Source organism: Octopus sinensis, linkage group LG29 (assembly GCF_006345805.1).
Source record: "Octopus sinensis linkage group LG29, ASM634580v1, whole genome shotgun sequence".
Taxonomy (NCBI): Eukaryota; Metazoa; Mollusca; class Cephalopoda; order Octopoda; family Octopodidae; genus Octopus; species Octopus sinensis.
The window spans coordinates 6,181,248-6,208,755 of record NC_043025.1 but is presented as its reverse complement, the minus strand read 5'-3'; the positions used below and the strand labels follow the sequence as shown (position 1 = coordinate 6,208,755).

General features: G+C 41.2%; 1 protein-coding gene across 1 annotated transcript in view; it reads right to left on the bottom strand.

Moving 5' to 3' along the window:
* Window positions 1-27,508, bottom strand: part of LOC115226164 (extensin) — a 63,023-nt gene that overhangs the window by 31,267 nt on the left and 4,248 nt on the right. The window contains exons 3-4 of the mRNA XM_036514795.1: window positions 24,346-24,494; window positions 3,430-3,450 (exon numbers count right to left, since the gene is read on the bottom strand). Coding sequence (XP_036370688.1) covers window positions 3,430-3,450; window positions 24,346-24,494 — 170 coding nt within the window. The remainder of the gene's footprint in view (window positions 1-3,429; window positions 3,451-24,345; window positions 24,495-27,508) is intronic.

Below are 27,508 nucleotides of genomic sequence, written 5' to 3'. Positions count from 1 at the left end.
AGGACGAGAGGCAAAGTCGACCTCGGCGGAATTTGAACTCAGAACGGCAGACGAAATACGGCTACGCATTTCGCCTGGCGTGCTAACGTTTCTGCCAGCTCGCCTGGACCTAAGTACCAGTCATGTACTGAGGATCGAATTCAAAAGTGGTAAGGAAATTTTCTATCATTAACCTTGCTCTGATTTAAAATAAAGCTGGACAACACAACTGACTGTCTTCTGTTCCCAAGTCTTTGCACTGATGATCCACATTATACAGAAACAGACCAGTCTACAGATATGGCACTAGAACAATGCATTAACCTATTGGCATTCAGATTACTTTGTCAAATGCAAAGCTTGTTTTTTCATTGTTTTAAATCCATCATTCATTATCTTCATCATCATCGTTTAACGTCTGTTTTCCGCACTAGCACGGGTTGGACGGTTCGACCGGGGTCTGGGAAGCCAGGGGCTGCACCAGGCTCCAGTCTGATCTGGCAGAGTTTCTACAGCTGGATGCCCTTCCTAACGCCAACCACTCCGCGAGTGTAGTGGGTGCTTTTTACGTGCCACCTGCACAGGTGCCAGGGGGGTCCGGCGCTGGCATCGGCCACGATCGGTTGGAGCTTTTAACGTGCCACCGGCACAGAAGCCAGTCGGGGCGGCACTGGCATCGACCATGTTCGGATGGTGCTTTTTATGTGCCACCGGCAAAGGAGCCAGTTGGGGTGGGGCTGGCATCGGCCACGTTCGGATGGTGCTTTTTATGTGCCACCGGCAAAGGAGCCAGTCGGGGCGGGGCTGGCATCGGCCACATTCGGATGGTGCTTTTTATATGCCACCAGCAAAGGAGCCAGGCGGGGCGGGGCGGGGCTGGCATCGGCCACGTTTGGATGGTGCTTTTTATGTGCCACCGGCAAAGGAGCCAGTCGGGGCGGGCTGGCATCGGCCACGTTCGGATGGTGCTTTTTATGTGCCACCGGCAAAGGAGCCAGTCGGGGCGGGGCTGGCATCAGCTTCAAAATACTAATGATGCGATCGTTTATTTTTAGAATGTCAATGTACAAGTACATGTAAAAAACTAGATATGTCTGGTCTGAACATAAAACTGGTAGGATATTTGGGCCAGTTATGGCCGGTTTAAATGCTAATTGTATAAATAACATTAACATCGTGAGTCACTTACCTATGAAGATACTTTCGAGAGAAAAATAACGACAGAAGGAAACCTCACAATTATTTCTGATATAGGTCCATGGTCTCAAATTTAAGGGGAAGAGATTAGTCAAATAACTGAAACTAACATGGCACTGTTGGAAGGTAGGTTTAAAGAGGGTGCAGGCCAAAACTACGCGCTTAGACAGTGTCATGTGACAGTTAGCTCGTGCTGGCTGCTGGAGCCTACCGACAAGTATTTGAAGGGAAATTTGGCAGGATAGTCATTCGCCTGCTGACATTCATTGATGCTGCATCGAAGAAACCAAAGAACAAAGGGGAAAAAAAAGCACTCAACACCAGAGCTGAAGACACCTCTGAAAGGGGGGGCACTCCGCCACGTCGAAAATGGTAGAGGAGTAGGGGCCAAAACCCGACATGATTCCTCCTGATGATGCCTTTAGCCACTGGAACCTATAAAGGAGCTGTTGAGGTAGTGAACCACAAAACGTGGTTGGAATTCCCCTTGACCCTAGAGCAGGGATTCCCAACTGTTAGATTGGATCGTGTGCTTGATTAAAAGTACAGTACTCTATTTATTCCTGTCTTTTGTAATGTAATTGTTGATATTAGCCACTCCCAAAGTAACCTAACCATAGTGTCGGTACCTGCAGGCAATTGGCTTCATCAAACCGATGTTTTCCCCCCACCTGGGTCTGTAGTACCAAGGTAAGAGTATATAGCATGAACAACAACAGCGAGGGGTTTAGACTTGCAGGAAGTAGTGATAGATGTTTGGATAGAAGCAGCACCAAAACACCACACACTTGCCTTTCATTTCATTTCATTTGAGTCCATGCTCAGGCCAAGTCGAAGACTCCACCCTCAGAGTCTGGTGTGGTTGCCAGGTTGTATTCTCTGTTTAATTTTGACATGTGTAGGAGCGAGTTTGAGTCAGTTTGTGCTCGTTGTGTATATCCTGTATCCTTTTTTGGAATGTACACATAATTACAGACATAATATTCTGACAATTAGTATCTGAGTTCAAATCTCACTAAGATCAACTTTGCCATACATCCTTTCAAGATTCAATAAAAAAAAAAAAAAAAAAGAAATCAGTGTAACTGTTACAGAGTTGGGCAAAATGATGCTTTGTGGTATCTGTTCTATGTTCTGAGTTCAAATCCCACTAGAGACTACTTTGGTGGCAAATTTAATCTGTTGACTAGCTCAACAGCATCACTCTGCTGTGAACATTTGGGTCAGGTTTCTATTTCAAGGAGCCCTTCCTATCTCTGTCCCACTGGTCCAGGGACCCTGTATAGGGTCACAGGCAACCTTTCATTCTGACTTTAAAAAAAAAAAAAAAAATGGCATGAAGTATATGAATGTTATTGGAAAGACAAAGGTTATCATGGATAATGTCTAAAGCACATTTGAATTTGAACTAAGATGGCTTTTGCCCTGGAAGAAAAAGAAAATGAATAAGGCACATTGAACTAAGTTTTTTCTTCTATTTTTCTTCTTCAGTCTTCTCCCACCCCCACCACCAATTAGAAAAAAAAATCAAGACAAATTACAAGCATGCAACCGTATGGTTCCGGGTTCAGTCCCACTTCATGGCACTTTGGGCAAGTGTCTTTTACTATAACCTTGGGCAAACCAAAGCCTTGTGAAACTGAAAGAAGCCCACCATGTGTATATATGTGAGAGAGACTATGTTGATGTATGCTTGTGCCTGCTTGTCTTGACAATTGCCTGATTGCTGTAAACAAGTGTCATTCAGTTCCAATGTTCTGCAAAAACATGTCTGGCCATGGGGAAATATTACCATGCTTGGAAACGGGCGAAGGTTGGCGACAGGAAGGGTTTCTGGTTGTGGAAAAATCTATCTCAATAAATTCCATCTGTTCCATGCAAGCACGGAAAAGTGGACGTTAAAAAACGATGACGAATGGAAATAAAAAACACTATCTACTTTTCTTTCTGTTACCTCATGCTGAAGACATAACGGATGTGTACAGAAACAGGCTGGGCCGTAGATACTGGAGCTAGTAAGAAGTATTAAAATATTAAAAACGAGAGTAAAGGTTATTGCCAAAAAAAAACTAACAGAAAATAAAAAAGAGAGGGGGGGGAACCAACCAAAAATAAAGAGAAACGAAAGAAATGGAAACAAGAAGCCAACCGTTGGAAGAAAAAAAAAAAGAGGAAAAATGGAATGATATTTACAGGGAGAGGGGTTTGTTTACCAAACCACCTGTCCTTCAGGAAACATTGAGTAATACTTACATCAGGTTTTACCATCCAAAGCTATAAAACAGGTAAGAGAAAGAGAAAAGATCCCGTCTTAAAAAAATCTCTCGTTAACGAAGAAAGAAAGAAAGAAAGAATGACATATCACAAAACAGCAAGAATTTCTCGTTTTGTTTTCTTTTTTTTGTTTTTGTTTCGTTTTCTTTTTTTCTTTTTTTTTTAAAGGAAATAATGGAAAAGAATTAGCAGGAAACTTTGACACTCTTGCTGTTTCCAACAATCAAAGACAAAACAAGCCAATAATAGTAATAATCATAATAATAATAATAATAATAATCATAATAATGGTTTCAAATTTTGCCACAAGGGCAGCAATTTCTTGAGGGCGGGGATGAGTCGATTAGATCGACCCCAGTGTTCAACTGGTACTTATTTTATCGACCCCAAAAGGATGAAAGACAAAGTCAACCTTAGCGGAAATAATAATAATAATCATAATAATAATGGTTTCAAATTTTGCCACAAGGGCAGCAATTTCTTGAGGGCGGGGATGAGTCGATTAGATCGACCCCAGTGTTCAACTGGTACTTATTTTATCGACCCCAAAAGGATGAAAGACAAAGTCAACCTTAGCGGAAATAATAATAATAATCATAATAATAATGGTTTCAAATTTTGCCACAAGGGCAGCAATTTCTTGAGGGCGGGGATGAGTCGATTACACCGACCCCAGTGTTCAACTGGTACTTATTTTATCGACCCCAAAAGGATGAAAGGCAAAGTCAACCTTAGCGGAGTTTGAACTCAGAATGTAAAGATGGACGAAATGCCGCTAAGCATTTTGCCCGGCTCGCTAACGATTCTGCCAGCTCCCCACCTTAATAATAATAATAATAATAATTCTAATTTTTGTATAAGGCCAGAAATCTTGAAGGGGGAGAGAAAAATTTAAATACATTTACTCCAGTACTTGACTGCTACTTACTTCAGTGACCCCACAAAAAGAAGAAAGGCAAAGTTCAAATATTTGCTGAGGTCCTTTTTGCCCTTCATCTTTTCGGTGGGGGTCGATAAAACAAGCACCAGCTGAGCATGGAACCAGAGGAAATGCTGCTAAGCATCTTGTCTGACACACAGACAAGTCTGCCAGTTCACCGCCTTGATAATATTAATAATGGTTTCAAATTTTGGTGCAAGACCTGGAGTTTTGAGAGGAGGGGGACCAGTTGATTACATTAACCCCAGTACTTGACTGCTACAAGGATGAAAGGCAAAGCTGACTATGGCAGAATTTGAACTCAGAACATAAAGGGCCAGAGGAAATGCTGCTAAGCATTTTGTCCGACAAGCTAATGATTCTGGTGGCTCACCGTCTTAATAATAATCATCATCATCAGCATCATTAATAAACACACAAAAATGAAAACACACACAAAAAAGGCTAAATTGGTACTGTTTTTAGCTTCACAAAAAAAATTAAGACAAAAGAAGAAAAAAAATGAGAAAAAAAGGTATGACAAAGTAACAATATATACCAGGGACACTTGAAGCATATTTTCTTTATATGGGGTAGTGCCCTTGAGCCTTAAAGGGGCTCCAAAATTGGTGGTTGGGAAGAACTAGGGACCTGCCTTGAGATCATGCAACAGAGCAGGAGCCACTAAAGGTACCCGAGGGCCAGGAAGCAGTGATGGTTAATGCTTATGAAACCAGGTCCGATGGATTACAATCACCGCCCAAGCAGGAAACGGTGGGGTTTGAACTCAGAACACACAGAGCTGAAACGAATGCCATGAAACATGCTGTCTGATGCTCTTGCAATTTTACCAGTCCGCCACCCAACGGCAGGTACTTTATCAATCTGAGAAGGGTGTAAGGTCAAAGCCAACCTTGGTGGCATTTTGAAGTCAAAGCGACCTGAAGCTGGGTTAAATATTGCCACACAGTGTAATTTGTGGTCCTCCCGTCATCACTGGTCGTTCTCACGGTCAGTTAGGCTGTGTGTTTTGAAAATAACCACACCTAGACACGTCTGAGTTTCCACTGAACTTAGAGATGTGCACCCAGAAAAATCAATATTGTGAAAGTGGCACAGGACATTAGGAATCAATGTATACAATAAATATTCGTTGATTGATACTATTAAGGCCTGTGAATAAAAGAGGAGAGAGAGAGACGAGAGATTACTGTATGGGGTTAAATGACCAATCCCATACAAATCTTGAAAGAGCTCTTGAGGGACTGACAAAGTAGGACTACAAGAATTGTTAGGAAACAAGACCAAAACAAAAGAAAACAAAACAAAAAAACAACTGCTTTCTTGTCTCCAGAAGCTAGAAAAAAAAAAAAAAAACAACAAAAAGGCTGATATATGATATGAGAGTTATAAAGAAAACAGGGACAGAGAAATTGTGAAAAGGCTAAAACTGGGTTGCAGAATGTTGGAATAATTCAATATTAAGAAAAGACAGATGTATGAAAGGGATAGATGAAGGGCAAAGAAGACACAGGAAATTCATAACACTGACTGAGATGGAAGCATTCTTGATTGCAGCATAGGATCAAAGCCTCCACATCACAAAGCACCGAAAGTATGTAATGAATAAGCAGTAAACCACATTGGCTGCCTAGTCTTAACCAAGAAAGAATACATATACAGACCTGACAGGGTGGGGACTTCCACTTGGAAGTTACGGCAGCATTATGAAATACCAAGAGGGAAAGATAAAGATATATATGCCAGGAAAAGTGTGAGAGAATTTTCAAAGCAACCATACTCTGGGATATATCAGACACAGAGGCAAGGAGAGAACGATAATAATTGACCAGATATTGTTATCAAGGATATAAAAGAAGAGAAATAATTCTTAACCGACTTATAAATCTCAATAGATGATAATCTCTCTCTATATAAACGGCAGTTTGTCTGTGCGTTTTCTGTGTGTCTGTTTTCTCGTACCCTCACTCTGACCATGGCTTTCAACCGATTCTGATGAAACTTGACACACACATAGCCCAATGTCATAATTCAAAACTAACGCAGCGAAAATTTTGAAAAGTTCCCCCAGTTCTGAAAAAAATCGATAAATTCGACATGGGGTCGAGAATCAGAAACCCAGACCGTCTAGGGGACGCAACTCCACCTTTTTTAACTCTCAAAAAAAATTTACCATCATTTTTTTCCCATCTTTTTGCTATTTTTTGGCTATAACTCTCTAAAAATGCTTTATAGTTATTTCCCTTACAAACCTGAGCAACGCCGGGCGATACTGCTAGTGTATCTCTAAAACCAATGGAGAAATTATCTAAATATAAAAGTCACACAGAGACAAGGAGAGAATGATAATAACTGACCAGATATTGTTATCAAGGATCATCAAGAGAAATAATTCCTAATCAACATATCAATCTCAATAGATGATAATGTATCTCTAAAACCAATGGAGAAATTATCTAAATATAAAAGTCACACAGAGACAAGGAGAGAACGATAATAATTGACCAGATATTGTTATTAAGGATATCAAGAAGAGAAATAATTCCTAATCAACATATCAATCTCAATAGACGATAATGTATCCCTAAAACCAATGGAGAAATTATCTAAATATAAAAGTCACACAGAGACAAGGAGAGAACGATAATAATTGACCAGATATTGTTATCAAGGATATCAAGAAGAGAAATAATTCCTAATCAACATATCAATCTCAATAGACGATAATGTATCTCTAAAACCAATGGAGAAATTATCTAAATATAAAGATCTGGAAATGGAGGTAACCAGAAAGCAGGGAATGGAAACTTGGCAATGGTCCCTATATTAAGTGGTGCTTAGGGAATGATTAAAACGCATGCAGAAAAATACAGGGTTTACATAAACACACAACACAGAAAATAATATTAGTAGGCATTGCGTACACACACGCACACATTATACAGTGGTTGAGAACAACTTTTAAACAAGGAGCAATTGCTTTTTGTTGGGGTTAATCTCTCTTTAAAATGGTAAAGCTTTGTTAATCTGACTTTACAAATGTCATTTCCACCGTCTGCAGCTTCTTCCATCACACACACAGATGTTACAATTAAATGTAAGCTTAATAAAACAAAACAAAAATTAAGCACAAACCTGAACAAAATCATGCTGACCCCTTTCAAGAAGGGACTCGAAAAAAAAAAAAAAATCAACTTCCTTGATATAAAAAGATGATTCTGAAAAGTGCACACACACACACACACATGCATACTTGCACACATACATAATATAATATATAGGAGCACTCCATTGGTTATGACAACAAGGGTCCCAGCTGATCCGATCAATGGAACACCTTGCTCGTGAAATTAACGTGCAGGTGGCTGAGCCCTCCACAGACATGTGGACCCTAATGTAGTTCTCAGGGAGATTCAACGTGACATAGTGTCACAAGGCTGGCCCTTTCAAATTCAGGTATTACTCATTTTTGCCAGCTGTGTAGACTGGAGCAACGTGAAATAAAGTGTCTTGCTCAAGGACACAACACGTTGCCGGGAATTGAACTCATGACCATACAATTATGAGCCAAATGCCCTAACCACAAAGCCATGCACCTTCACATACATAATACACACACCCATTCTTTTACCCGTTTCAGTTATTATTAGACTGTGAGCATATGAGGAAATGCCTTAAAGGATTTCAACCAAAGAGATTGACCCCAATACTTGTTCTTTCAAAGCCTGGTACTTATTCTATTGGTCTCTTGTCACAAACCATTAAGTTACAGGGTCACACACACACATATACGATGGGCTTCTTTCAGTTTCCATCTACCAAGTCCACTCATAAGTACAGGTGTCAATCTGTTATGGCTGTTTCTAACGACTCCTTTAACCCTTTCAATACCAACACGGCTAAAACCGCCACTGGCTCTGGGCACAAATGTCTTGTTTTCATAAGTTTTGAATTAAAATCTTTCACCATTCCTTAGTCACAATTTATGTTCTTAACACTAGCTTAATGATAACTAAGTTATTTTACTAAATTCTTTGTTATATTTAAAATTAATTGAAAGCATCTCAACAGAAATATGGTAACAAAAGGGTTAAAGTCACCATGATATTTTTAACCCTTTCGTTACCAACCTGGCTGAAAACGCCTCTGGCTCTGTAGTACAAATCTCTTGTTTTCTTAAGTTTTGAATTAAAATCTTCCACCAAACCTTAGTCACAATTTATGTTCCTAACATTAGCTTAATGATAACTAGTTATTTTACTAAATTCTTTGTTATATTTAAAATTAATTGAAAGAAACACAGAGCATCTCAAAATAAATGTGGTAACGACTCCTTTAATAGATTAATGAAAACATTACATCATTATAAAGGAACCGTTTCCCTCATATGAATTCATGAACTTTAAAATTAAGGGCATTCAAAATGATTTAATGTAGTTTAAAATCCATATTTCAGCCGACAGCAACAGAAGCAGAATCACTGAAGATGTTTTTGCTTTGTGGATTTAAACTATGTTAAATCATTTTGAACACAGGAGTGGCTGTGTGGTAAGTAGCTTGCTTACCAACCACATGGTTCCGGGTGCAGTCCCACTGCGTGGCATCTTGGGTAAGTGTCTTCTACTATAGCCTCGGGCCGACCAATGCCTTGTGAGTGGATTTGGTAGACGGAAACTGAAAGAAGCCCGTCGTATATATATATGTGTGTGTGTGACTGTGTTTGTCTCCCTAGCATTGCTTGACAACCGATGCTGGTGTGTTTACGTCCCCGTCACTTAGCGGTTCGGCAAAAGAGACCGATAGAATAAGTACTGGGCTTACAAAAAGGAATAAGTCCCGGGGTCGATTTGCTAGACTAAAGGCGGTGCTCCAGCATGGCCGCAGTCAAATGACTGAAACAAGTAAAAGAGTGTCCTTTGTTTTGGAGTTCAGGAATTAATCTGAGGAAAACGGTCTCTTTATAACAATATAATGTTTTCATTAATCAATTAAAGGAGTCGTTAGAAACAGCTGTAATGGATTCACACCTGTACCTCTACTGTTATTCATATTTTATTCACCTGTCTCAGAATCTGCCCTTTGTAAATATTATGGACCGTGTGTTTAATATAATCTACATGTCTGAAATAGCTCAGGAGTGGATTTCTTTACTCAGCTGGGTCTAATTGTCTATATACAATGCAGGAATATTAGGCTGTTACCTATGTACCAAGTTCAATACTTACATAACGAGGTGCTTCAATTTAAGTACCTAATTCAACTGAATCTTACCTATATAAATAGATAGATGTGTGTGTATATAAATATACAGTATACTGCCAACAAAAGCTAAGAGTTGCTTTAAAGTATGGTGAGATTGATATTAAGTCCCCAGCCAATTCTGATGCCCTACACACACATTTCCAAGATGTTACAGCCATGCTGGAGCATCACCTTAAGACCACCCTCTGACCCTCAATGAAATATGGCATTCAACAATTTCTTAGTCAAACCATTAAGTTACAGAACACAAACACACAATAGGCTTCCATAATTCCCTTGTACCAGTTTGACTCAAATGGCATTGGTCAGCTGTATGCCATAGAAGACACTCACCCAAGATGCAAGGCAGAAGGACTGAACCCCTGAGCCCATGTGGTTGTGAAGCCAACTTCCTAACCACACAGCCATGCTTGGTTTACGTCAAAAAGGACGCAGTGGTGTTATGAAAATGCTAAAATCTCACAAAAAAAAAAAAAAAAAATTCTTAAAATTAATTTTTGTATGTTTCTAGATGGTTAGAATGACTCTTGTATGATAGGAACTGTTTTGGTTTGAACACAACGGTCTCAGATCAAGTCACTTTGCTAAACATGCAAATCCAAAGAAAAAAAAAAAAGATTGTATACCATATTTTCGTTGGCAACTTTACATCTCCCACCCAGTTGCTACTCGAGACAGACAAAGCACAGACAAAACAAACTAAAAACCAAACAATAGAAATAAATAAAAACAAAAACAAAAACAAAGCAAACAATTTTTTAACAGTAAAAAAAATTCATAAGCAAAATAAAAATTAAAAATTAAAAAATAATAAAAATGTAATGAAGCATGCATGAAATATGTTTTAGTAAAGCCAGTCTATTAACGCATGCGTAACACCCTCTGGTTGGCTGCTAATTTGATGGGAGATAACGATCTCCTCAATTAAGGAATATGAAATTGAAATCAAGGAATATGAAAAGATACAAAGACTCCATACACATGAAATATATATTCTATGTTTTTTAAATATATCTATGGTGAAGTTCTTGCTATTTCTAGTTAGTGGCAATCAGTTCTGTTAATGATTTTAAGAATTGCTAACTAACGAAGGTTAGAGAGAGAATATTGGTAATTACTCCCCACTGCCTCAGACAAACACTAGAGTGATATCTGCCCTAATACGTATTTCTTTACTACCCACAAAGGGCTAAACACAGAGAGGACAAACAAGGACAGACAAACGGATTAAGTCGATTATAGTGTCCCCAGTGTGTAACCGGTACTTAATTTATCGACCCCGAAAGGATGAAAGGCAAAGTCGACCTCAGCAGAATTTGAACTCAGAACGTAGCGGCAGACGAAATACCTATTTCTTTACTACCCACAAGGGGCTAAACACAGAGAGGACAAACAAGGACAGACAAACGGATTAAGTCGATTATATCGACCCCAGTGCGTAACCGGTACTTAATTTATCAACCCCAAAAGGATGAAAGGCAAAGTAGACCTCAGCAGAATTTGAACTCAGAACGTAGCGGCAGACGAAATACGGCTACGCATTTCGCTCGGCGTGCTAACGTTTCTGCCAGCTCACCGCCTAATCAGTTCTGTTAATGATTTTAAGAATTGCTAACTAACGAAGGTTAGAGAGAGAATATTGGTAATTACTCCCCACTGCCTCAGACAAACACTAGAGTGATATCTGCCCTAAAACGATCTCCCCACAAAACCAGCCTCCTTTCACACAGAGTAGCACCTTAACCTCCTTACAGACAACAGTAATACCCTCCCCTACTCCTAACTAGGATGGTACTTCTACACCCCTTACAAATACATTAAGGGGTACCTCCCCACCTTACACAAACATGTTACAGGAGCATGTCCTCCTCTAGACGACCTCTTTCTCCTTTTTGCTGGAGCGGAACCCTAAGGAAACATTCCACTGGCTCGAGGAACCCCTGTGCAATAATTTAGTAGTCTTATGCACAAATATCTGCACGGGAGAATTAAAAACTACTGTCGATTTTAGCAGTTTTGTAACTTCTTGCAGAACCCCTGGACTGTATTGGCGGAACCCTAAGGTTCAGTGGGACCCTGGTTGAAAACCACTGCCTTACACAAACAGCAGCAGCACCTCCTCAATTTAGATACCCCAGTAACACCCCCACCTCCTTACAAACATATAGTAATTGCCCCCCCCCTTGCAGACACTAATTTAAAAAATAACAAAGAATTTAGTTAAGTAATTTTGCCATTGTGAAGGTATGTGGCTCAGTGGTTAGAGCATTGAGCTCACAATTATGAGGTAGTGTGTTCAAATCCTGGACTGAGCTGTGAGTTGTGTTCTTGAGCAAGACATTTTATTTCACGTTGCTCCAGTCCACTCAGCTGTAGAAATGAGTTGACGTCACTGGTGCCAAGCTGTATCGGCCCCTTTGCCTTTCCCTTGGATAACATTGATGGCATGGAGAAGAGAGGCTGGTATCCACTAATTAACATTTTTGATACCATCCCACCATGACCATCTCTCTGGTTCTAAGATACAAATTTCCTGTTTCAAAATGATTTTAAAAAAATCTCCCATCAAAAATTTTGTGTCCCAAACACCAGATAAATAACGATAAACTTATTTTAATAAATTCTTCACTATTTTCCAAAATTAATTGAACAAAGTCAGTGAATTTCAACAGAAATATTCCAACAAAACGGTTAAATCCTTATCGTTATTGTATATAGGCGCAGGAGTGGCTGTTTGGTAAGTAGCTTGCTAACCAACCACATGGTTCCGGGTTCAGTCCCACTGCGTGGCATCTTGGGCAAGTGTCTTCTGCTATAGCCCTGGGCCGACCAATGCCTTGTGAGTGGATTTGGTAGACGGAAACTGAAAGAAGCCTGTCGTATATCTCTCTATATATAAACGGCAGTTTGTCTGTGTGTGTTTCTGTGTGTCTGTTTTCTCGTACCCTCACCCTGACCACGGCTTTCAACCGATTCTGATGAAACTTGACACACACATAGCCCAATGTCATAATTCAAAACTAACGCAGCGAAAATTTTGAAAAGTTCCCCCAGTTCTGAAAAAAATCGATAAATTCGACATGGGGTCGAGAATCAGAAACACAAACCACAGACTGTCTAGGGGACGCAACTCGACCTTTTTAACTAAAAAAAAAAATTTACCATCATTTTTTTTCCATTTTGCTTTATAGTTATTTCCCTTACAAACCCGAGCAACGCCGGGCGATACTGCTAGTATGTATATATATATATAAGTGTGTGTGAATATGTTTGTGTGTCTGTGTTTGTTCCCCTAGCATTGCTTGACAACTGATGCTGGTGTGTTTACGTCCCCGTCACTTAGCGGTTCGGCAAAAGAGACCGATAGAATAAGTACTGGGCTTACAAAGAATAAGTCCCGGGGTCGAGTTGCTCGACTAAAGGCGGTGCTCCAGCATGGCCGCAGTCAAATGGCTGAAACAAGTAAAAAGAGAAAAAAAAGAGAGCCCACTTTCCAATGCTTGAATAGACCAGACAAAATTCGTAGGGGTAGATTTTCTATGACCGAATGTCCTTCCTGTAACCAGCCCTTGCCAGTTTCCAAGTAAGCTAACTTTTCAATATAGCCAGACATGTTTTCATAAACAACATACTTGTATGATACGGGTGGTTGCTTACAACCATTGTGTGACGTCACGGGTGTATATAAGGCATAATTAAAGTTTAGAGTTGAAATTTAAAAATTAGCATCTCAACTGTATTATGGGTGTGTCCCTAGTGGTGCGCTAGCAGAGCACATTCACCTCTTACTGGCACCTGGTGTCATCAACATTTAACACACAGTTGTCACTGGATCTACTTCAGGAATTCCTCGGTGCATGTTGAATATACAGGAAACTTTCCAGTATGCACTAACTTCAGTATCAATTATTTCTACTACATACACACACCACATATATATATATATATATATATATACACATACACACACACACACATATATATATACACATACACACACACACACACACACATATATATATACACATACACACACACACACACATATATATATACACATACACACACACACATATATATATATATACACACACACAGATATACACATACACACACATATATATATATAACACACACACAGATATACATACATATATATATACACATACACACACAGATATACATATATAGATATATATACACACACACACATACACTATAGATTATATATACACACACACACATACACCTATAGATATATATATACACACATACACCTATAGATATATATATACACCACACACACATACACCTATAGATATATATATACACACATACACCTATAGATATATATATATACACACACACACACATACACCTATAGATATATATATATACACACACACACACACATACACCTATAGATATATATATATATACACACACACACCATACACCTATAGATATATATATATACACACACAAACACACATACACCTATAGATATATATATATCACACACACACAACATACACCTATAGATATATATATATACACACACACACACACACCTATAGATATATATATATATACACACACACACACATACACCTATAGATATATATATATACACACACACACACACATACACCTATAGATATATATATATCACACACACACACACATACACCTATAGATATATATATATACACACACACACACACACCTATAGATATATATATATACACACACACACACACACATACACCTATAGATATATATATATACACACACACACACACATACACCTATAGATATATATATACACACACACACACACATACACCTATAGATATATATATACACAACACACACATACACCTATAGATATATATACACACACACACATACACCTATAGATATATATATACACACACACATACACCTATAGATATATATACACACACACACACACCTATAGATATATATATACACACACACATACACCTATAGATATATATATACACACACACATACACCTATAGATATATATATACACACACATACACCTATAGATATATATATACACACACATACACATAGATATATGCACACATACACATAGATATATGCACACACACACACACATAGATACATACACACACATATATAGATATACATACACACATATATAGATATATATACACACATAGATATACACACACATATAGATATACACACACACATAGATATATACACACACACACATATATATACACACACACACATATATATAGATATACACACACACATATATAGATATACACACACATATATATAGATATACACACACATATATAGATATATACACACACACATACATATAGATATATACACACATACATATAGATATATACACATACATATATATAGATATATATATATGTATATATATATATATATATACACAAACACACACACAAAAGGTTTCTTTCAATTCCAGTCTCACCAAAGCCACTCACAAGGCTTTCTTTGGGCCCCTGAGGTGAGACTGGAAAGCAAGATTCTCAACCATACAGCCAGGCATACACCATCATAATATCACCAAATCCTAACTCACCACTCACGGTTATACCCGATACGGTGCTCAGAAATGGAGACAAGAGAACAATCCAAGTTCACTGAATAAACAAACAGGAAGTCCTTTGGGGGAAAAAAAAAAGACCCCCAAAACCCTAAAACGAAGCTAAACTTTATTTCTCATCGAGAAGAATTCTTAGTTCCAGTTTATCACCCTTAAACAACACTATTTGAAATGTGGTTATGTATGGTTCAGGACTCAGTAAGTTGTTGTGGTCTAGGCATTTAAGAGTTAGTGAAGATGCGGACGACCGCTCGGTTCAAAGTCTCTCTTGGCCAGAAATGGCCTGAACTCTTTGTATGAACACCCTCCCTGTACATAACTCCATGTCCCCCTACATGGCCTTGCTTTTGCTTTTCGAGCCAAAAAATTAAATTAAAATATTGGTGTTATTACAAAGCTAGAATATCGCTGATCTATTTGTATCCAACTAAGGGGTTATATTACTTCTGTTCAAATATTTGATAAGTGTTTCAGCTGCCATTGCAAGCCTCTAAATGCCTACTCTTTTACTTGTTTCAGTCATTTGACTGCAGCCATGCTGGAGCACCGCCTTTAGTCGAGCAAATCGACCCCGGGACTTATTCTTTGTAAGCCCAGTACTTATTCTATCGGTCTCTTTTGCCGAACCGCTAAGTGACGGGGACGTAAACACACCGGCATCGGTTGTCAAGCGATGTTGGGAGGACAAACACAGACACACATATATGACAGGCTTCTTTCAGTTTCCTTCTACCAAATCAACTCACAAGGCATTGGTCGGCCCGGGGCTATAGCAGAAAACACTTGCCCAAGATGCCACGCAGTGGGACTGAACCCGGAACCATGTGGTTGGTTAGCAAGCTACTTACCACACAGCCACTCCTACGTGTATTTAAACACTCCATTTCAGAATTAAGTATTTAACCCTTCAGCAATCAGCTTATCCTGCAAATGTTAAGCTTATTTATTCAAATGGCTTTGAATTTGGTGTCAGAGGCTGGAAGTGGTCAGTTTAAATGCAAAACAAGCTGAATATTTGGGCCGGATGAGGCCAGCTTAAAATGCTAAGAAGTGTGTTTAAACTTCCATTTCAAAGCTAATCATTACTGGACCTTTTACCCTTCAACATTCAGGTAAACTCTGTCAAATGTAATCGTTATTTATTCCCATTGCTCTCAGTTAATCAGGTATTGTCTTGTAACATTGAGATTTTCATGAAGTGGTTGTTTATATTTAGAATGACATTGTATGGAAGGTGTGAGACGCTGGATCTGGTTGGTTGGAACATATATAGCTATGGTAAGACCTCACCTGGAATTTGCATCACCAGTCGGGAACCCCAATCTTGCCCAGGATATCAATCGTCTGGCAGCTGACTTGGCAGACACCCATAAAATTATCAACCATCGTACAAACAATAACTCTGAGCACCTTTTCAAACTCCACCATCTAACACCCGTGGACATATTTACAAAGTCAGAAAACAGCACAGCTCCCATGAAACTGAAAGAAGCCCAGCACAGCTCCCATGACTTCAGGAAACATTTTTTCACGCTGAGAGTTGCTGAAGCATGGAACAAACTGCCGGCATCAGTTGTTAGTTGTTGGAGCACTGCATCCTTCAAAACTTCCATGCTTCCTGAGAAATTCACCAACACTACACCTGATTTTCTCCCCTCCATACACACACAAGCATATATCTGACTCATATTGTTTGCTTTCCAGACATTTTTACATTACTGCATGTACTTTATGTGCAGTTTTGACAAGTTGTGGTGCTCCTGAGCACTGTATACAATAATTTCATTATTATTATTATTTAAAAACTCCACCCATCTAACTCCCGTGGACATATTTACAAAGTCAGAAAACAGCACAGCTCCCATGACTTTAGGAAACATTTTTTCACGCTGAGAGTTGCTGAAGCATGGAACAAACTGCCGGCATCAGTTGTTAGTTGTTGGAGCACTGCATCCTTCAAAACTAGGACGTTATTTTCTTGACCCCCAAAAGGCCAAATGACAGAAGCTGTAAGAAATGCCGCTAAGCATTTTGTCCGACAAGCTAAAGATTCTGCATTCATCATCAGTTGTCCATGCTGGCATAGGTTGGACGGTTTGACCAGGGCTGGTAAGCTGCACCGGACTCCCGTCTGATTTGCCCTTCCTAACACCAACCAATCTGAGAGTGTAATGGGTGCCTTTATGTGCCATAGCTGTGACTTCACTTGGCTTGATGGGTCTTCTTCTCAAGCACGACATAATGCCAAAGGCTTTGGTCATTGCCTCCGTGAGGCCCAACACGCAAAAGGAGCTTTTCAAGTGCCACTGGCATCAGTCACTTTGTCTCTGTGAGGCCCAATGCTCGAAAGGTGCTTTTTATGTGCCACCGGTATGGGTGCCACTTATGTGCCACCAGCATCAGCCATGACCGATTTAACAAGGCTTGTCGGGTTTTCTCAAGCACAACATATTCTTACTCAAGGCTCGAAATTTTGGGGGAGGGGGCCAGTTGATTAGATTGACCCCACTACGCAACTGGTACTTAATTTATCAACCTTGAAAGGATGACAGGCAAAGTCAACTTCGGTGGTCGAGCACAACATATCGCCAAAGGTCATGGTCACTAGTACTTGCCGTTCGATGATCATGCTTCACCATCTCATCCCATGTCTTCCTGGGTTTAACCCATGAAGTGCTGGGATTTGCACTCACATAGCATGGACTGCTGAGCACATTTTATGAAAATGAGACTACCATGCACACAAAAAACAAAAAAAAAAATAGTTAAAATATCTTCTTAGTATATAATAGAGGCACTGAAAAGTCACTAGTTGAACTATTAGTCCTCTTGTATTCTGGTGGGTACTGGAGCATTTGAGTGACATTAAACCCCCAACAAACGCCCATAAATTAAATACATCTATTTGGGTCATGGTTGTGGCCTGTCGACCTGTGCCTGACAGCCACAATTGTGACTCGTCACACTTTACGTGTTCATATTAATTCTAATTCTGGCCCAATTTGTGGCACGAACAATTTCAATGGGAAGGGAGTCATCGATGATACCGACTCCAGTATTTGATCAGTATTGATTTTATTGAGCCCCGCAATGGTGAACGGTGAAGTCGACCAAAAGACAATGTTGGCTTTGGTGGGAACTGAAATCAATAATGTAACACAAACCAGAAGAAATACAAGGTTCTTTCTCTGATGCTCTTACAAGCCTGTCAGTTCACCAGATACAAAACCCAGCAATTCTGAAGGGTGGGGCTAAGTCAATACTGTTTACTTCAGTACTTGACTGGTACTTTATTATTACTGACCCCCCAACTCCAAAAAAGGTATCATCATCGTTTAACGTCCGCTTTCCATTCTAGCATGGGTTAGACGATTTGACTGATGACAGGCGAACCAGATGGCTGCACCAGATCTGGCAGAGTTTCTACAGCTGGATGCCCTTTCTAACGTCAATCACTCAGAGAGTGTAGTGGGTGCTTTTTATGTGCCACTGGCACAAGGGCCAGCCAGACGGTACTGGCAACGGCCACGCTCAAATGGTGCTTTTTACGTGCCACTGGCACAAGGGCCAGCCGGTCGGTACTGGCAACAGCCATGCTCAAATGGTGCTTTTTATGTGCCACTGACACAAGGGCCAGCCGGTCGGTACTGGCAATGGCCACGCTCAAATGGTGCTTTTTACGTGCCACTGGCACAAGGGCCAGCCGGTCGGTACTGGCAATGGCCACGCTCAAATGGTGCTTTTTACGTGCCACTGGCACAAGGGCCAGCCGGTCGGTACTGGCAACAGCCATGCTCAAATGGTGCTTTTTACGTGCCACTGGCACAAGGGCCAGCCGGTCGGTACTGGCAATGGCCACGCTCAAATGGTGCTTTTTACGTGCCACTGGCACAAGGGCCAGCCGGTCGGTACTGGCACAGCCATGCTCAAATGGTGCTTTTTATGTGCCACTGACACAAGGGCCAGCCGGTCGGTACTGGCAATGGCCACGCTCAATGGTGCTTTTTACGTGCCACTGGCACAAGGGCCAGCCGGTCGGTACTGGCAATGGCCACGCTCAAATGGTGCTTTTTACGTGCCACTGGCACAAGGGCCAGCCGGTCGGTACTGGCAATGGCCACGCTCAAATGGTGCTTTTTAACGTGCCACTGGCACAAGGCCAGCCGGTCGGTACTGGCAATGGCCACGCTCAAATGGTGCTTTTTACGTGCCACTGGCACAAGGGCAGCCGGTCGGTACTGGCAACAGCCATGCTCAAGGTGCTTTTTATGTGCCACTGACACAAGGGCCAGCCGGTCGGTACTGGCAACGGCCACGCTCAAATGGTGCTTTTTATGTGCCATGGCACAAGGGCCAGCCGGTCGGTACTGGCAACAGCCATGCTCAATGGTGCTTTTTATGTGCCACTGGCACAAGGGCCAGCCGGTCGGTACTGGCAACAGCCATGCTCAAATGGTGCTTTTTATGTGCCACTGGCACAAGGGCCAGCCGGTCGGTACTGGCAATGGCCACGCTCAAATGGTGCTTTTTATGTGCCACTGGCACAAGGGCCAGCCGGTCGGTACTGGCAACAGCCATGCTCAAATGGTGCTTTTTACGTGCCACTGGCACAAGGGCCAGCCGGTCGGTACTGGCAACAGCCATGCTCAAATGGTGCTTTTTACGTGCCACTGGCACAAGGGCCAGCCGGTCGGTACTGGCAATGGCCACGCTCAAATGGTGCTTTTTATGTGCCACTGGCACAAGGGCCAGCCGGTCGGTACTGGCAACAGCCATGCTCAAATGGTGCTTTTTACTTGCCACTGGCACAAGGGCCAGCCGGTCGGTACTGGCAATGGCCACGCTCAAATGGTGCTTTTTATGTGCCACTGGCACAAGGGCCAGCCGGTCGGTACTGGCAACAGCCATGCTCAAATGGTGCTTTTTATGTGCCACTGGCACAAGGGCCAGCCGGTCGGTACTGGCAACAGCCATGCTCAAATGGTGCTTTTTATGTGCCACTGGCACAAGGGCCAGCCGGTCGGTACTGGCATGGCCACGCTCAAATGGTGCTTTTTACTTGCCACCGGCACAGGAGTCGGTCCAGCGGCACTGGCATTAACTGTAATGGGATTTGAACCCAGAAAATAATGCCACCTACGCAATATTATTAATTAGTGTTTGAAAAGAATGCTACCAATCTGATAGTCGTGCAATTTTGAAACAGAGAGGTAAAAAAATATATGTTGGGAATTTCCCCATCAGTGACATTATCCGATATACTTTTCCAATCACAATCTCACACAGACACACGTGATCTAATGAAATATTGCAATGTATCTCCTGAATTACACAAAAATGGGGTGACAAAAAGAGATAACATTTAAACAAATGTGTGGTGCGTGCATGTATGTATATATATATATATATATATATATATTAGATAAAGAGGTGCTGATCATAGGGCCAAACTTTAAAATAGTGGAAACTCAAGATATCAAATGCCATAATGTCAAAAGATTAAAACTTAATTTTCAAATATTCATCATCATCATCGTTTAGCGTCCGCTTTCCATGCTGGCATTGGTTGGACGGTGCATCTGGGGTCTAGGAAGCCAGAAGGCTGCACCAGGCTCCAGTCTGACCTGGCAGTGTTTCTACAGCTGGATGCCCTTCCTAACGCCAACCACTCTGTGAGTGTAGTGGGTGCTTTTTATGTGCCAGACGAGGCTGGCAACGGCCACAATCGGCTGGTGCTTTTTACGTGCCACAGGGAGTTATTTGAGAAATACAGTTACTTAAAAAAAAAATTAAAAATTAAAGCAATGTTACAGGAATATCAAAGAACTGAGTGTAAACTTCATTATTTATTGAAAATTCCCATCTAAATTCTTCCATTATTTCTTTCAATACAAGCAAAAATATACTGAATGATTAACCCTTTAGTATTTAAACTGGCCATATCCGGCCAAAATATTTAATCTGTTTTATGTTCAAACTGACCAGATCCAGGCTCTCACACCTACCCTACAATGTTATTCTACATTAGGTAATTACACCATCAAGATCTTGAAGATATGAGATAATGCATGATTAATTCAAATCAATGGGAATCAATAGGCATTATGTTTGATTGAATAATCTGAACACTAAAGGGTTAAAGGACCAAATTTTGAAAGACTGAAATTGGGTTCATGGTGGCGGCACATATCTTGGTTACAGTATTGGACTCATGATTGTAAGATTGTGGTTTCAATTCCTGGACCGGGCAAGACTGTGTTTTCAAGCAGAACACTTCGTTCCACATTGCTTCAGTCCATTCAGCTGGCAAAAACGAGTTGTCCTGTGAGAGACTGGCGTCCCTTCCAGTGGCGACTATACATCAGGGCTGTGGAGTCAGAGTCAGTAAAACTATACCGACTGACTCACAATATCCTTATTCATCATCATCATCGTTTAACGTCTGTTTTCCGCGCTAGCACGGGTTGGACGGTTCGACCGGGGTCTGGGAAGCCAGGGGCCGCTCCAGGCTCCAGTCTGATCTGGCAGAGTTTCTACGGCTGGATGCCCTTCCTAACGCCAACCACTCCGTGAGCGGAGTGGGTGCTTTTTACGTGCCACCTGCACAGGGGCCGGGGGGTCCGGCATCGGTCACGATCGGTTCGAGCTTTTTAACGTGCCCGCGGCACGGGGGCAACAGGGATCCGGGGTACTTGGAATGGGTGGGGAAGGTTGGGGGGGGGGGTAAGGAGGAACGATGGCAGGAAGGGTTGGTGCAGGTTCGTAAGAAATAAAAACGTAGGATAATTACGAGGCGGGGAGGGGACTGGAAGGAGATAGTCGGATTGAGGCAGTGTCAGATTCAAAACAGGAGGAAGCGTAAGATCAGTGGGCGGTTGAAGAGCTCTTTAATATAAACCAGTTATAACACATAGACTGACTCATGTAGCATGGAATCTGAATCAAACCGTTTTGAATAATATATGTAACTCCCAACACGTGTTGAGTGCCCTTTTTTTCGTTTGTCCAGCCACTCATGTATGTGTATGTCTATTCTATTATATATATATATATATATATATATATATATATATATATATCACCATGACCGACCAGGCTATCAGATGTTGCTACACATCGCTGGTCACAATGCGCTTCGCATTGTTTTAGCCTTCGAATGACGCCACCCCCCCTGGCTAAGCGAGCAGGCCAACAGACGAAAGTGAGAGAAAGTTGTGGTGGAAGAGTACAGTAGGGATCGCCACCACCCCCTGCCGAAGCCTCATGGAGCTTTAGGTGTTTTCACTCAATAAACACTCACAACACCCGGTTATATATATATATAATATATATATATATATATATATATTGGCTGTGTGGTAAGTAGCTTGTTTACCAACCACATGGTTCCGGGTTCAGTCCCACTGTGTAGCACCTTGGGCAAGTGTCTTCTACTATAGCCTCGGGCCGACCAAAGCCTTGTGAGTGGATTTGGTAGACGGAAACTGAAAGAAGCCCGTCGTATATATGTATATATATATATGCGTCTGTGTTTGTCCTCCTAGCATTGCTTGACAACCAATGCTGGTGTGTTTATGTCCCCGTTACTTAGCGGTTCGGCAAAAAGAGACCGATAGCATAAGTACTGGGCTTACAAAAGAATAAGTCCCGGGGTCGATTTGCTCGATTAAAAGGCGGTGCTCCAGCATGGCCGCAGTCAAATGACTGAAACAAGTAAAAGAGTAAAGAGATATATATATGTCAGTGGCGTGCCGCCTGGGTAGGCAAGGTAGGCAGTGCCTACCCTGAATGAAATAGATCGATAGAAACATTTTCCTTTTATGGCAAAATATGCCCCTAATTCAATAAAATTATGAAGGTTACTTCGATTATTATGCATAAAATGCAAAGTACTTTGTCTTTGTAGATTAGGTTAGCATAATTCGCCCCTGCCTTTCAATCTCAGTATTAAAACTACGCATAGAACTGCTGTAGTACACATGCTGTGTACACTCCTACAACAACGTTTTCTTTACATGTTATAAAGGCAGAAGTAAATCTGCCTACAACTCAGTTGCACATCTCTGTTTTGCTTATTTTTTTGTGTGTTTTACTACATAAATGTCACCGACTGCCTACTTTGAGTAATTACTCACAGCATGTGGCTGAGATATATATACTAGCAGTATCACCCGGCGTTGCTCGGGTTTGTTTCGTCCCTTTAGAATTGGAATTTTTGAAAAGTAAAAATTTTGCATTATGTAGCTTGTTATTCTCTAAGTGAACATTTTTCTGGTCGAAATACACCGAAAAATGGCGACACAGCAGTAAAAAAAATCATAAAAAATAGGGATTTTCATAGAAAAAAAGCACCATTTTGATGTAAATAATTTTTGGTATTAACATGGTCCGATTTGAATTTTTTCTTCTACAGAATAAAGAGCAAGCCTTCTTCTATCATACTCTCAATTTTGGTCAACTTGCGACGCAGGGTCTCGGAGGAGATAGTGTTAGTTGAAGGCTACCAAACCTGCCACACACAGACAACTTCAGCTTTATTTATATATATATATATATATATATATATATATATTTGTCTTTATGTTTGTTTGTCCCCCATCATCACGTGACAACTGGTGTTGGTGTGTTTACGTCCCTATAACTTAATGGTCCAGCAAAAGAGACTGATAGAATAAGTACCAGGCATATAAAAAAAAAAAAAAAAAAAAAGCCCTGGGGTGGATTTGTTTGACTAAAACCCTTCAAGGTGGTGCCCCAGCATGGCTGCAGTTAAATGACAAATAAAGAAAAAAGTAAAATATTTCATAAATGAACTTTCTGAAACTATAAATAACCACATTTTTAAGTCTGTTTTTTTTTAATTATCCCCCCCCCCCCCCCCAAAACTGGAGAGTGTTTATCTCTCGACATTATGGCATTTTATATTATGGTCTTTTTCTCCTCATCTGAAATTTAACCCTTTTTGTGTTCGGCCTTATCACCCAAAACCTAAGTATTAAGTACGTGCATACATAAACAAAAGAAAATACGCGTATAAATGTATACCTACCTGAGTGTACGGCGTGTGCGTGGGCTGCGGGATTTGGTAGTAGGGGAAATACGGTGCGGGGATGTTGGTTTGAGCCAGAAGTGGGGGCCCCGTGGCAGCGGCGGCGGCAGCCTGAGCAGTATAGTCATGCCGAGGAACAGGCACGATCGCTGAAAAAAAAAAGAAAAAGACGGAGTAAATATCTTGACTACAACCAAAAAAAGAGACAACAGAAATACAAAACAACTCATTTACCTGCTTCTGCCTCTCTGTCATAGTATAATCTATCATTATCTGACACAAGATCCCCACCTCTATAGCAAGACACCTGGTTCTGTCCCTCTGAATCACTATAATCTTTCATCATGACTCAAGATGACCCGCACCAATGGCCCCTCCCCTCTCAAAATTCCTTGTTTTTAAAGTCACTTGGTGACCATGTCAGTGCCACATAAAAAAAGCATCCAGTTCACACTATGAAGTGGTTGGCATTTGGAAGGGCATCCAGCTGTAAAAACCATGCTAAAACTGACCTTGCCTGTTCTGGTGCCATGTAAAAAGCACTGAGTCCACTCTACAGGGTGGTCGGTGTTAAGAGGGACATCCAGCTGTAAAAACCATGCTAAAACTGACCTCACCTGTTCTGGTGCCATGTAAAAAGCACCGAGTCCACTCTACAGGGTGGTCGGTGTTAAGAGGGGCATCCAGCTGTAAAAACCATGCTAAAACTGACCTCGCCTGTTCTGGTGCCATGTAAAAAGCACCGAGTCCACTCTACAGGGTGATCAGTGTTAAGAGGGGCATCCAGCTGTAAAAACCATGCTAAAACTGACCTCGCCTGTTCTGGTGCCATGTAAAAAGCACCGAGTCCACTCTACAGGGTGGTCGGTGTTAAGAGGGGCATCCAGCTGTAAAAACCATGCTAAAACTGACCTCGCCTGTTCTGGTGCCATGTAAAAAGCACCGAGTCCACTCTACAGGGTGGTCGGTGTTAAGCGGGGCATCCAGCTGTAAAAACCATGCTAAAACTGACCTCGCCTGTTCTGTTGCCATGTAAAAAGCACTGAGTCCACTACAGGGTGGTTGGTGTTAAGCGGGGCGTCCAGCTGTAAAAATCATGCCAAAACAGACACAGTAGCATGGTGTAGACTTCTACCTGCCTGGCTCCTGTCAAACTGTCCAACCCATACCAGTATGGAAGGCAGACATTGAATGATGACGGCGATGAAAGGGAAAGGTTTCCCTTCGTAATCTAAGAATGAGGTGAGGTGGGAAGAAGCAGAGAATCATAAACAGAACGTCGAACTCTCGCAAAGAGAAACATGAACTGTTGAAAATTTCACAGTATTTACAATTCTGTTTAGGTAGAAATGACTGTATCTCACATTATCTCAAAACCAGGAAATGGCAATGCTGCGATTGTTTAATTTTAAAATGCCATAAGTGTTTTATCGTTAGACTGAACATAAAACAGGAACAACATTGGGGGACTGGATATGGTTGCTTTAAATCAGGGGCTCTCTGATTTATTATCTTATTCTGGTGGACCTCAATAGCCATTTGATGTTTTATAGAAACTTCTTTCCAAATTCCTATTTTGTTTCTCACACATTAACTTGTGTAGGTTGAACAATGGAAAATGTTAGAGAAAGAAACCCAGCTGTTTCTTGCAATACATAACCAATATACACATCTAAAGCAGGGGTTCTCTAACTATTCCTTATCTATGGACCCCTTTGATTACTATTCTGGTGGACTGCCATAGCCATTCGATGTTTAAAAACTTGTTTCCTAGAAACTTCTTTGAAAATTCCTATTTCGTTTTCCACACATTAACTTGTGTAGGTTGAACAATGTAAAATGTCAGAGAAAGAAACCCAGCTGTTTCTGGCAATACATAACCAATACATACATCTAAAGCAGGGGTTCTCAACTATTTCTTATCTATGGACCCCTTCGATTACCATTTAATGTTTAACCCTTTAGCATTCAAACTGGCCATATCCGGCCAAAATATTTAACCTGTCTTATATTGAAACTGACCAGATCTCGCCTCTCACCTCAGCCCTACCATGTCATTCTAAAACTAAAAAATCACATCACTGAAATCCCTAAACTACAAGATAATACATGACTAATTCAGAATAATGTGAATAAATAAGTCTCGCATTTGACAGAATAATCTGAACTCTAAAGGGTTAAACTCTAGTTTTATAGAAACTTCTTTCAAAATTCCTATTTTGTTTTTCACACATTAACTTGTGTAGGTTGAACAATGGAAAATGTTAGAGAAAGAAACCCAGCTGTTTCTTGCAATACATACCAACACATACATCTAAAGCAAAATATTTTCAGGGGCCCTTAAAATACTATTGTGGATCCCCAATTTATTATTTTGTGTGGACCCCTAAAAATTTTATATGGACCCTGGTTGAGGACCACTGGTTTAAATGATCAATGGTTAAATAGCAAGAGGTTTCTGTTTTCTCTCTCTCTCTCTCTCTCTCTCTCTGATTCCACTACATTGAGGGCAGAGGGCCATGAAACCTTTCGTCTGAGAATGTAAACTTCTGTGTTTATCCCTTTAGCATTCAGATTACTCTGTCAAATGTAAAGCCTGTTTAATTACATTCATCATCATTTAACGTCCGCTTTCCATGCTAGCATGGGTTGGACGGTTCAACTGGGGTCTGGGGAGCCCGAAGGCTGCACCAGGCCAGTCAGATCTGGCAGTGTTTCTACAGCTGGATGCCCTTCCTAACGCCAACCACTCCGAGAGTGTAGTGGGTGATTTTATGTGCCACCGACACAGGTGCCAGACGAGGCTGGCGAACGGCCACGCTCGGATGGTGTTTTTTATGTGCCACCGACACAGGTGCCAGACGAGGCTGGCGAACGGCCACGATCGGATGGTGTTTTTTATGTGCCACCGACACAGGTGCCAGACGAGGCTGGCGAACGGCCACGCTCGGATGGTGTTTTTTATGTGCCACCGACACAGGTGCCAGACGAGGCTGGCGAACGGCCACGCTCGGATGGTGTTTTTATGTGCCACCGACACAGGTGCCAGATGAGGCTGCGAACGGCCACGATCGATGGTGTTTTTATGTGCCACCGACACAGGTGCCAGACGAGGCTGGCGAACGGCCACGCTCGGATGGTGTTTTTTATGTGCCACCGACAC